The sequence below is a fragment of the Schistocerca cancellata genome, chromosome 12, assembly GCF_023864275.1.
Source record: "Schistocerca cancellata isolate TAMUIC-IGC-003103 chromosome 12, iqSchCanc2.1, whole genome shotgun sequence".
NCBI lineage: Eukaryota > Metazoa > Arthropoda > Insecta > Orthoptera > Acrididae > Schistocerca > Schistocerca cancellata.
The window spans coordinates 103,308,201-103,321,381 of NC_064637.1; the positions used below are offsets into that span (position 1 = coordinate 103,308,201).

Below are 13,181 nucleotides of genomic sequence, written 5' to 3' on the forward strand. Positions count from 1 at the left end.
ATCATCATCATCATCACCCTGAGATTGGTTGTAGTTGATGTTCTGTGAAGCTAGAATCTTGTAGGCAATGTCGGTCGGTCAGACTCAAATCTGGTACCAGAAAGTATCCAATATACGCCCCTGCACTTACTTTAAATAGAAGAATGTCTGACAGACAGACTGCCCTAATTTTAATGAAAATATTGTACTCCCCTCCCCCAGCCTTACTGATTTAAATTTGTGGCATATATTTGTATTACTATTTTTCGTTTTAATTTTATGCCGCATGTCATATTGCACAGTAGTTGTTCTTGTATGTTTGGTGATGTGTGGTGCCATGCAATACTTACGAAGTTAAATAAGTATTTTGTGTAATCTTCTATCAGTGTCAGTTTCGTAAACTGACATATGGCCGGGAGAGCAGCGTGCTGACCACATGCCCCTCCATACCTGCATCCAGTGATGCCTGCAGGCTGAGGATGACACGGTGGCCTGTTCAGGAGGAGTTTAGTTTAGTTCTATCACTGTAGAACCACCATTACCATTAGCATAGACAAAATATTTCTTTTATAACAACTTGGGTCACAGTGATCAGACAAATGATATAATAAATGTACCAGGTGTACCGGTATGAAATGAGCGTTAAGATACAAATGTGTCGATAGGGAACATTTGTTGTGAACAAGCCTTAATTTTTTCTTTGTTTGGTTGGTATGATATCTGTCAAAGATATTTAGTATACATCAAGTCATGGAACAAACAACATCATATGTTTTCATCGTGTTAACAATGTCGAATTTTGTACCAGAAAGTGATGATTTTTTGTTTTCATTTGAAAAAAAGTGCTGCAGACTCGCATCGAATGCTTGTCGAGGCATATGGTGATCATGCTCTATCAGAAGCAACATGCAAAAGGTGGTTTCAATGGATCGGATATAATGATGTAAGAAATGAAGAATGTGGAAGACCACCAAAAAAGTTTGAAGATGCTGAATTGCAAGCAATATTGGATGAAAATGATACTTTGAGTCCGAAGTAAATGGCAGCAATGCTAAATGTTGCACAACAAACAATTTCTGACCGTTTGAAAGCAACAGGAAAGATCCAAAAGTGTGGAAATGGGTGACACATGAATTGAATGAAAGACAGATGGAAAACTGAAAAATCATTTGTCAAATTTTGCTTCAAAGACATGAAAGAAAATCAATTTAGCATTGCATTGTTACTGGTGATGAAAAATGGATTTATGTTAAGAATCCTAAACGGGAAAAATCATGGGTCAATCCAGGACAACCATCAACATTGACTGCAAAACCAGATCGATTCAGCAAGAAGACAATGCCCTGTGTTTGGTGGGATCAGAAAGGTGTGGTGTATCATGAGCTTCTAAAACCCAGTGAAAGTGTGAATACTAATCGCTACAGACAACGAATGATCAATTTGAACTATGCATTGATCGAAAAAAGACCAGAATGGGCCAGAAGACATGGCAAAGACTTTTTTTTTTTTTTTTTTTTTACACGACACTGCACCTGCACACAAAGCAAAACTAGTTCAGGATACACTTGGCTGGGAGCTGGTACCCCACCCGCCATATTCACCAGACTTGGTCCCTTCCAACTACCATTTGTTTTCATCAATGGGACATGCATTGACTGAGGAACACTTCGATTCCCATGAAGAAGTCGAAAATTGGGTGTCTGATTGGTTTGCTTCAAAAGACGAACATTTCTATTGGCGCGGTGTCCAGAAATTGCCAGAAAGGTGGTCAAAATGTATAGAAAGCAATGGTAAGTACTTTGAATAAAATGTTTTTACTTTTCAATTCAAAATTAGTGTTTCATTTTCACAAAAAAGAACGCTCATTTCATACGGGTACAACTGGTATATTAGTTGATGCACCTTGGCGCCACTGTACATTTTGTAATGCCACGTGGTGGCAAAAATATCTTCTTGGTACACACACTGCAGAATTGTGTCTGTAGTCTGCAAATGTTTGTTTCACATACAATTTGAAACACCATGTCTGTGCGCAGCAACCACTCCTGAGTATGTGTAGTATATGCCACATGATTTCAATTGAAGTGGAGTGCTATAGCTGTCCATTACTATATTTTATGAAATACTTTTGTATCTAGTTTTTTAATGTACATATCTGATGACTGATAAATTACAAGCAGTAAAGTCATTCCTTGCCCAATGTTTGACTTTTACCACTGCAAACCAGTCCACCCGAATCCACAACTACTAATTCTTATATATACTATCAAAAACAGTCTTGACCACAATTTATTTATTACAGTGACCGGTTTCAACCACTACTGTGGTCATCTTCAGAGCAATGAGTAAGAACCTCCTCCTGTTGGAGAATCACTAGGAGTAGTAGTCACCGTAATAAATAAATTGTGATCAAGACTGTTTTTGATAGTAAATATTTGTAATACATTGATCACTGTCACTCCCATAATGTATTCAAAAGTTACTAATTCTTATATACCTGATTATAAACTTAAGATTTAAAATTTGTTCCACACTTTGTTGTCCTTTTCTAAACCATCTTTGGTATTGCTGACCCAGTTGGCGTTCCAGCCTGTTTTGTTATGCTTTTGAAATAATTTTACAAGTCACCAATAGCTGAGAAATTCCCCTATAGTCATTGTGTCAGTTGTATACCCTTTTTGTGAATTGGGTAAATTAATGCCATTACCCAATCTTCTGTTTTACCTTTGGTTTCCCAATTTTTTGGAAGATCCATGTAGTTTCTTGGCTGCCCTAACATCTGCAATGTTACACATTTTGGCAGTTACTGAACGTTTCCTGAGGAGCCTTATCATTTTTCAGATCTTTAATGATATTTTGGATTTCAACCATGCTAAGGGGTTCTGAGATTGAGTAAGTGCACCTTAGATTATGTTCTAGAAATTTTCCTCTTGGTTCCTCACAATTTAACAACTTGTTGAAATAGCTTGTTAGTATTTCACAGTTTTCTTGGTTGTTTATGACTAAGTTTCCATTTTCATTTTTGAAGCCCAAGTTAGGTCGTTGAGGTTTGGAAGCATTAAAAAAATGAGGAAGTTCTTGGTATTTTTCTTTGGAAGTCTTCCTCAGTTTTAATTGAGGTATTTTTATTATATATGAAATTCTTTGCATCACTGAGTAAGTGGTCAGTTATTTTTATTGCTGACCATCACACTCCTTCCTGTGCTGCTCCAAGGCCAAGTGACAAAGAACAGCATAAATCACTTCTCCATCTAGTGTCATATTTGTGAAAGTTATCATTGTTTGAAACTGTAATTTATGTGACTATGGTGATTTTTTTTAAAATTTGTCATTACAGGTTTGAAGCAAACTTTGGCCAGCAGACTGTATTATTCACCTTCAAGTGCCTGGGGATGCCCGAGGTCCCCCCGGGACAGATCAGAATAGTGCGTAAAGCCAACAAGATGGAGGTGCTGCTCTGAGCTGCAGTGTGAAGAAGCTGAACTGTGATTGCTGCCTGGGCCTGTGAACTTATGCTCTGCCCTGCTGTGATGTCTAGGATCTCACACCATGAGGATTTGTCAGTATTGTGAGTTGTTATGTTCACTCTAATCGGGAATAGTCTGAAGAGTTGAGAGTGAGACTTGGTGTCAGTAAGTGTCACACAGTGGTCTGTTTGTGTTCCCCAATGGTATTTATTGGTCTAACAAGAAGAAAACTGTTTTTAATTTCTTGAGCCCTATTTCATTTTAAATACTTTCAGAAGGTTATATATAAAGTTATCGTCTATCAGCAGAAAAGCTGGATCCATCTGAAGGAATTGCAAAAGGATTGCCTTGAGAATGAGCAGGCATTGGGGGGGCTGATACAAATTAAGGAAAAGAGTTGAGGAGAAATGTGAAAGGCAATAACACAGTATTACTTTCGTTGGCAATAAAGTGGACATTGCGGAGCAGAAAGTTATTCCCTCTAGTCGGTTGGGCCTTGCAGTCCGTCAGCCTTATTGCTAGTATGATCTTAGAACTGAAATGTTCATGCAGATGTGATGCTGTTGTGGCATAAATTTTGGCACTTCAGGAATTTGTGACTTGAGGTTACGTGCGTGTAAACTGATGAACTGTGCAGAAGAAGCCACAAACTTGAACTTTTCTGGGTTTTGCAGAAAAAGCCATCCTTTCAGTGCAAATAAGGTCTTTGAATATGGTATTCTAGTAAATTAGTATGACCTAGAATCATGTTCTCAGGCTGTTCATCATAGATTGTTGTGCATCCAGAGGTATTTAGTTTCAGCTGGTGAAGTCATTCAACATCACTAATATGCTTAAGTGAACTTAACCATACCTATGATCATTTCTTTCTTCAACACACTTCATTCACTTTCCTGATATTTGACTGTGCAAGACACAGTAGTCTCACTTTAATTTTAATTCTGTATTGCTGTTCTCACATTGACTCAAATGGCTGTCTTTACATTTTCACTTTTCTGTAAAATAAAGCCTTATTCCGATGTAGGCAGTGAAATACCCAAGTGAAATGAAATCAAATAAATGTTGGATTGATAACAACTTTAACTCTGAAATATGGACTCAACAGCAGTAAAAAAATGGTCTAAAATTTCATTAAAATTAAGCAGTGGCATTTTATCTTTCTTGGGTGTAATTTACTTTTTTGTATGTTATTTCCACCAATTACTTTTCATGGAATGTTTGGTATTATCTGCAGAGTTCTGCATTTTTTCACTTAGCACTGCTTTATACTGTTCATTGTTATCCTACGGGTTGCTATCATCTTTTTCTATTTTTGAAAATATTTCTTCCTTGCCTAGCCCCAGTTTTTATTTTCTTGTCTGTCTTCTTATGTCCCACTAGCACAATTCCTCTTGTTCCTGTAAATTATTATCTTTTGCATTCTACCCTACCTCATTTTAAGATTTCGTTCTCTTACCTATTTGCAGCAGTGTTTGCACACAATTTTTACAATTTGTATAACAGTTAGACATCTTTAATAGTGCCCATCACATTTGTCACTATTATGGATTTGGCTTTGTTACCTGTAATTCAGCAAGGGATATTCAGTTCTGTGAAAATTATATTGACTGAATTATTCAGATGGTTTGCGGGATTTAGATATAAGCCTACTGTTAAAAAACTGAGGACTTCTCTACGGTAAAGCAGAAGTCAGATGTATGATAGGGACTGTATAGAAAGCCCTGTCATCAAAGCTTTTGCTTTGTTTCTATAGAATGAGTGACCTGAAGTAGTTAAACTTTTCATCAATCATTTGATGTTTCATGACGACGTATTTGTGCTGTTCACAGAATTTTATACCTACCTCAGATAGATGTCAGCTTTTATAATTTTTAGCCACAGCAGTTCAAGTTCATCTACCACCCACTGTGTGATACCAACCAAGGTTCCTTTCATCTGGTCTCAAAATACAATTTCCCAGTAACAATGGTCTTTATTGTTGTTATGTTAGTAGTACTATTGTATGAGGAAGAGGACATCAGAAAGAAATTTACCCAAATCCTCGTTTCTGGGAGGACAGGCAGAGATAAGCATAAGAGATAAGTCCAGATTCAGTGACAGAAGAAGAGGAGAGAAAAAAAAAGGAAATTTTATGAGCAGTGTTGCTTTTCAGAGACTTCTCACAGATGACATTGTTAAGTAAAATACATTGTTACAGAGTGTTTGATGTTGAATGGCATAATAAATATATAGGTATGAATAGATTATATTGTGTTAATAGTGAAGATCAAATATATTCATTTCTTCTGTGGCCGTGTTCCTACTGTGGACCGCTTGTGAGCCACGAGGAGCACGGCCGAGAGGAAAATTCCAATTTTGTGATAGGGGGTCAGTTCTAGTGACCCTGGCAGATGCCACCACCACAGTACCGTTTACACTGGCACCTGTACTTTGCTGAAATTTTTTTTCATTGGTAGACCAGTGTCCTTTGCACATTGTATTTTATCATGTTTAAACAAAGAAGAATATGGCAGTGACTGGTGTATTTAGATGTGTCACAGATGCAAACTATCGGAGTACATGTGATTTCCCCTAATCGAAACAAAGAAATAAAATTATTTTCAAGCTAGATCATGGCAGTATTGTACAAGTTATTTCATTGTATGATAGGTATGTTTCTTTTGTAAAAGTATCACTCACTTATCTTAAGTGGTTCACATTTGAAGACCTTATGGTAGATCATGTAGTGTTGTTCCCTGCTTCTTGTTATGTTACAGTTTTTAGATTTACACCTGTTTCATAATTGATACTATGGAATTTTTGATGTCTAATGAGGTGCAGGCATACTGTGCTTTTCATACTTTGTGTTTGTATTGGACTGGGCGTGAATATTTCTAACTCATACAGTATGTTTCACCCGTGTCAGTCACTGTTATAAACACTTATTTCCAGTGCCAAATCTTGTTGAAATTAACCGATAACATGTTTACATCACTTCATTTAGAGCTGGGATTTGAAATATCCTTCTTGCTCAAAAACTATGCATTTGAATTTTCTCATACATGAACATCAGACAGCTAGTCAACATGAAATAAAAAGAGCTCTAAACAGTCAGGAAAACCATAATTTTTCCAAATTGTTTTTGACTAACTTCTTATCTATACTGCCAAAGTATTTAATCAAATATGTCATTGCCACTGTGATGCAATCAAGCCAGCAGTGTAAATGTACTGAGTCTCATACTTTATATGTTCCACTGTCTAATACGTTTTATGAGAGAAGAGTTAATGTAATTCCCTAAATCATTTCTTACCTTTCTTACAAAGAAAATCATCAGCACTGCCTCTGGTTATTTAGTAGACAATGCAGTGATAATATTCTGCATTGGCATTGGTTGTATTTTTATTACTCCCTATAAAACTGAAGAAGAAATAATTTAGTCAAACATATTTGCAAAATATGTATTCAAAAATGTGCAGAGGGCATCAGTTAATGTGTCTACATAGAAATTTTATCTGGTCATCAGAGCTGATGTCACATTTTACTTTGTTAAATTTTGTAAGTGTTTCCCCAAACATGTGATAAGATATACTTTTAGTTAAAAAATAAACTTCATACTGATTAAAAAATGTGTCTTAAAGCAATTACATTTACCAACAAGCTATCTGATACAAAGCAGTTTTATTTTGTTTATGTTTGAAAAAATTATTTTCACCATGTGCCACTGCTTATAAAAGAAATTATGTTTGGATCAAAAAGCATTTGTCTCTTTGAACAAGTTACTGATTTAATTCATGGCATAAGTGCTACAGTTTTCTATGTAGGAAACAAAGTGGGTTCATTATCAAAGGTATTACAGCTGTAATTGTTTCCATGTCTGAATGCTTTTCATATAACCCAACAAAACATTATTTTCTGTGTGACAGGGATATAAATCTGTCAAAATTTCATCAGAATCAGTTAGAATGAGGTACTGGAATTTAACTCTATAGTTTACATAATTTTTTTCAGACTGACACAAATTGAAATAACAGTGAATAAACGTCAGTCCATCTATTATTAATGGAAAGGAAGAATATTTGTCAACATTATTCATGAAGGCTCAGCTCATGATTGCTGTTTTATCATACAGCATAGTTACAAGTCAGTTCATCATTAACAACAGGTTTCCAAACTTTTGTCTCTGCATTGCTTTTTAGCTCTTCTGGAATGATGGTGCTCCAGGGCTTCAAAAAGAGCTCAGTAAAGTCATTGTGGATTTTTGTTCTTTCTAAGTAATGTAAACACATAAGAACATCAAAAAATTTTGGGCAAGTTTACTTCTGAATGTGGTTTATCACTATGACCCCTCCCCTTTTTTCTTATATTCAGATATGCCAGTTATTATTCTTTATCAACTGTTAAGCAACTGTCTTTTTTATGAGCCTGTGCTATTTTTGTTCATATAAGAAAAACTGTAACATGAATTTGCTTCTTCCTTTAACAAAATTGACAATAACAGTCAAAAGCTAAGAAAAAGGCCAAATTAATAAACAAAATTAAAGTAGAAAATTGCAGTTGGAAACATTTTCTCACTGCACTTGTATATCTTTGTTGTATTGTAATTTTAAAATAGATACTTTTCAATTTAAATCTGTTGCAAGAAATTTCTTCCATTGATGGGTGTTAAAACACAAGTGAAAGCTGTTCTGTTAATGAATTTGAGTAAAGTAACTTATTTGTATATCTACTCCATGAGAAAGCCATTTGAGTGCAGCAATGTCTTTTAGTTATTTTAATGGTTAAGTACTCTCATGAGTGGACATATTTTTTCTGCCATACAAATACAGACTTTGTTTACAGATTGTTTTTCAGACTTGCTCAACGGCAATTTTGTTTTCTCTTCTCTGAGTGCATTGTGATACAGCGAATACTGTTGGAAGTGTTCCCAGCCTGATTTAAAATGAAAGGTGCTGCTGAGATAAGAAACAATCCATAAAGTTGAGCTTCCAGTTTGTGTTCAAGAAATATTTCTGTTGATATCTCCAGACAGGACTTGTAATCCCAAGCCTGGACTTGCCAAATATAGGTATATTGACATCTACATGAAAGTGGTGTAACTTATATAAATAATGTACAAAGGTTTAAAAAGCATCAGATGTAATTTAAGCAAAGGTATTGTTTCGTAACACTGAGATTTTTTGTAACAAATAAAAAAAATATCTGTTAAATATGTGGCTTTCACTTATTCATATTATCAGTATTTTCCTTTTCTATATATTTGTACTGTGATTACTCAATTGTTAATGATTTACTTTCATTAAGTATGTATGCTTTCATGGCTAGTTCACAGTTTCAGCAAATTCCTTTGAATATAATGCTGTGTCTTACAGTAAAAAGAACTAATTTCCAACATATTTTATGCAGGTGGTGCCCTTACAGGCCATAAATATTTAAAGAAACAATTTTTTTTATGTTAGGTCGGTGTGTAAGTTCATAGTGTGTTTGTTTTGCATGTTGGTATTTCAGTTGCTAAGGGGTTTATGTATTGATTGTCATTTTTTTATTTGTAGTTCACTGTTTCTATCTGAGTCCATGTATTGTCATTCTGTTATTTGGAGATAGTGAGTGGAGCTGTGAATGCTAGAAAATGGCAGTACCAAGTGGAGAACATTTCTGACACATTTTTCTGTTTGACTTCAATAGAGGGGTGACAACAGTGGAGGCAGCCAGAACTGTTTGCATTGTGTGTGGGGATAATGCCATTGCACAGAGAAATCCAAGAAAATAGTTTTCTCATTTCAAGAAGTATCATGTTGACTCTCCAGATTTCAGAAAGACCATTTGGGGTTTGATGAAAATTATTTAAACCTACTAGTCCACAATGATCCACATCAGTGTATACAGGAACTGGTAAGTGTGATGAACTGTGATTATTCCACCCCCATATAACATTTGTATGCAGTGGGTAATGTTCAGAAATTAAGTATATGGATACCGTACGCTCTTGAGAAAGAAATCACATAAATCAGAGGGTGGCCATATGAGCATCTCTACTTGCTCGTCGTCAATTGGCTCGTGAGCAATATTGACCATTCCTATGCTGTATCGTAACTGGTGACATGAAATGGTGTCTTTATGCTAACATAAGGAAAAGAAAGGAATGGTTGAGGCCAAACAAAGCAGCAACTCCCCGCACAATATCCTGCACACATCCACAAAAGATAATGTTATGCAATTTGTACAGAAACCAGATGGCAGTTATAAGAGTCGAGGGGCATGAAAGGGAAGCAGTGGTTGGGAAGGGAGTGAGACAGGGTAGTAGCCTCTCCCCAGTGTTATTCAATCTATATATTGAGCAAAGAGTAAAGGAAACAAAAGAAAAATTTGGAGCGGGAATTTAAATCCACGGAGAAGAAATAAAAACTTTGAGGTTAGCCGATGACATTGTAATTTTGTCAGAGACAGCAAAGGACTTGGAAGAGCAGTTGAATGGAATGGACAGTGTCTTGAAAGGAGGATATAAGATGAACATCAACAAAAGCAAACTGAGGATAATGGAATGTAGTCAAATTAAGTCAGGTGATGCTGAGGGAATTACATTAGCAAATGAGACACATAAAGTAGTAAAGGAGTTTTGCTATTTGGGGAGCAAAATAACTGATGATGGTCAAAGTAGAGCGGATATAAAATGTAAACTGGCAATGGCAAGGAAAGCGTTTCTGAAGAGGAGAAATTTGTTAACATCGAGTATAGATTTAAGTGTCAGGAAGTCATTTCTGAAAGTATTTGTATGGAGTGTAGCCATGTATGGAAGCGAAACATGGACGGTAAATAGTTTGGACAAGAAGAGAATAGAAGCATTCAAAATGTGGTGCTACAGAAGAATGCTGAAGATTAGATGGGTAGATCACATAACTAATGAGGAAGTATTGACCAGAAGAAGGGATCGGTTGGTAGGACATGTTCTGAGGCATCAAGGGATCACAAATTTAGCATTGGAGGGCAGTGTGGAGGGTAAAAATCGTAGAGGGAGACCAAGAGATGAATACACTAAGCAGATTCAGAAGGATGTAGGTTGCAGTAGGTACTGGGAGATGAAGAAGCTTGCACAGGATAGAGTAGCATGGAGAGCTGCATCAAACCAATCTCAGGACTGAAGACCACAATAACAACATGCATCTGGTGGAACAATAACTTTGTGGTGCACTACAAATTGCTTCCCTGAGGTGTAACATTTATTGTTAACAGCTGAGATGTCTTGCAGACGAAATCTGAGGACAACGACCAGGAAGACTGCATCAAGTGATGCTACTCCACGACAACACTTTCTGCTAGACTGACAAAAAACACCTTATTCACCTGAGTTTGTGCCCTCAAATTTTCACCTTTTCTGCTCTGTGTTGAACAGCCTTCAAAGAACTTCCTTTCCAGGTGAGAAAATTTCTGGACATGGCTCGACGAGTTCTTACGCTCGAAACAACATGATTTATACACTTGCAGAATCTAAAAGTTATTCCAGCTCTAACAGAGTGTTGTAAATATCAAAGGAGAATATATTATTGATGACTGACATCTCTGTTATGTGTATCTGTTGTGTTTATTAAAGTTATGTAAAAACATTACGAGCTTATTCACCAACCCTATAAAATTGATGAGGTTTGCAGATGCTTCTTGATGTGTTGCCTGTTGCCACTTGTCTCTGGAACTTCAGCTAGTGGTTGTTTAGTGGCTTTCCTCCATTGTTGATAGTCAACAGGAGTTGAGCCCATGGCCAGAAGTTATATGTAATTGCCAAACAGATGTCTGAAGCATTTCACTGGTTATTACCACTGTAATTTTGTCTTTGTTACCTTCACCAGTTGTTTGTTGCAACAGAAGAATCTAGCATCTGTTTACCTTGACACCTTACCACATGTTTTGAAATTTCCTATATGTTCATGAATTTAGATGATTTGCATGACCAAATAGATGTGGCAGTTCTTATCCACTGTGAGAAGTTGCATGTTGGCAAATTTTGTTATGGGATCAGACTCATATAGTGTGTGGCTGGCTGGTCTGCCATGGTTGATTTCTTCTCTGTCCCCATCTGCAGTGAATGAGCCTGGTATTGATGAATCATCTGGCCATTCCAACATAGTCTTTTCCACATGTACACATTATGTAGTATACTCCTAACGTCGTGAGTGAAATTCAGTACAGAGGTAGAAAAGGATCGACAGCTACCTCCCTGATGTGCTGGTTAAAAAGAATATGAGTGTCTGTGCCACAGAGAGATAGAGAGATAGAGAGAGAGAGAGAGTGTGTGTGTGTGTGTGTGTTGTAAACGGACACACACAGATCAACACCAGAACAAACTTTCAGTCCACCACCCAATGCTGGAAAGAGATGCGATTATGCTCATAATGTCTGTGAGATAACTATACAATCCATGACACTTTAGGCTTGAAATGCAAAACCTGCAATGCATTCTGATGAACAATGGGCTCTCCACCACAGATATAAGAAGTCTCACAAAATCTAATTGAAATGTCAGAAGTATTAAAGTCAGGCACGGACAGTATCAGCCATATTGCATAAATGTAATGTGGTGACAATATACAAACTGGCTGAGAAGATCAGACTGTCTCAGATCAGTGAAGGACAAACAGAAGTCTACCAGGTGTACCAGTATGAAATGAGTGTTTTTTCCCCCCGTGAAAATGAAACACTAATTTTGAATTGAAAAGTAAAAACATTTTATTCAAAGTACTGACCATTGCTTTCTATACATTTTGACCACCTCTGGCAATTTGTGGACACCACGCCAATAGAAATGTTCATCTTTTGAAGCAAACCAATCAGACACCCAATTTTCGACTTCTTCGTAGGAATCGAAGTGTTCCTCACCCCAATTTGTGTCCCATTGATGAAAACAAATGGTAGTTGGAAGGGGCCAAGTCTGGTGAATACGGCGGGTGGGGTAGCAGCTCCAAGCCAAGTGTTTTGATTGTATCCTGAACCAGTTTTGCTTTGTGTGCAGGTGCATTGTCGTGTAAAAAATTACTTTGCCATGCCTTCTGGCCCATTCTGGTCTTTTTTTGATCAATGCATAGTTCAAGTTGATCATTTGTTGTCTGTAGTGATTAGTATTCACAGTTTCACCGGGTTTTAGAAGCGCATGATACACCACACCTTTCTGATCCCACCAAACACAGAGCATTGTCTTCTTGCCGAATGGATCTGGTTTTGCAGTCAATGTTGATAGCTGTCCCGGATTAACCCATGATTTTCCCCATTATGGATTCTTAAAATAAATCCATTTTTCATCATCAGTAACAATTCAATGCAAAACTGATGTCTTTGAAGCAAAATTTGACAAATGGTTTTTCGGTTTTCCATCTTTATTCAATTCATGTGGCACCCATTTTCCACATGTTTGGATCTTTCCCATAGCTTTCAAATGGTCAGAAATTGTTTCTTGTGCAACATTTAGCATTGCTGCCATTTGCTACTGACTCAAAGTATCATCTTGATCCAATATTGCTTGCAATTCGGCATCTTCGAACTTTTTTGGTGGTCTTCCACATTCTTCATTTCTTACATAAAAATCATTATTTCTGAACCATTGAAACCATCGTTTGTATGTTGCTTCTGATAGAGCATGATCACCATATGCCTCGACAAGCATTCGATGCGACTCTGCAGCACTTTTTTTCAGATGAAAACAAAAAATTAATGCTTTCCGCAAATCATCACTTTTTAGTACAAAATTCAACATTGTTAACATGATGAAAA

The 13,181-nt window shown here is 36.6% G+C and overlaps 1 protein-coding gene across 1 annotated transcript in view; it reads left to right on the forward strand.

The window, feature by feature from the left end:
• LOC126109867 (unconventional myosin-Ib) overlaps positions 1-8,594 on the forward strand; it is a 458,138-nt gene extending 449,544 nt beyond the window's left edge. Inside the window, exons 25-26 of the mRNA XM_049914933.1 lie at positions 3,317-3,547; positions 8,268-8,594. Of these exons, the coding sequence (XP_049770890.1) occupies positions 3,317-3,440 (124 nt within the window). The 3' untranslated portion in view covers positions 3,441-3,547; positions 8,268-8,594. The remainder of the gene's footprint in view (positions 1-3,316; positions 3,548-8,267) is intronic.
• Positions 8,595-13,181: the final 4,587 nt, after the last annotated feature.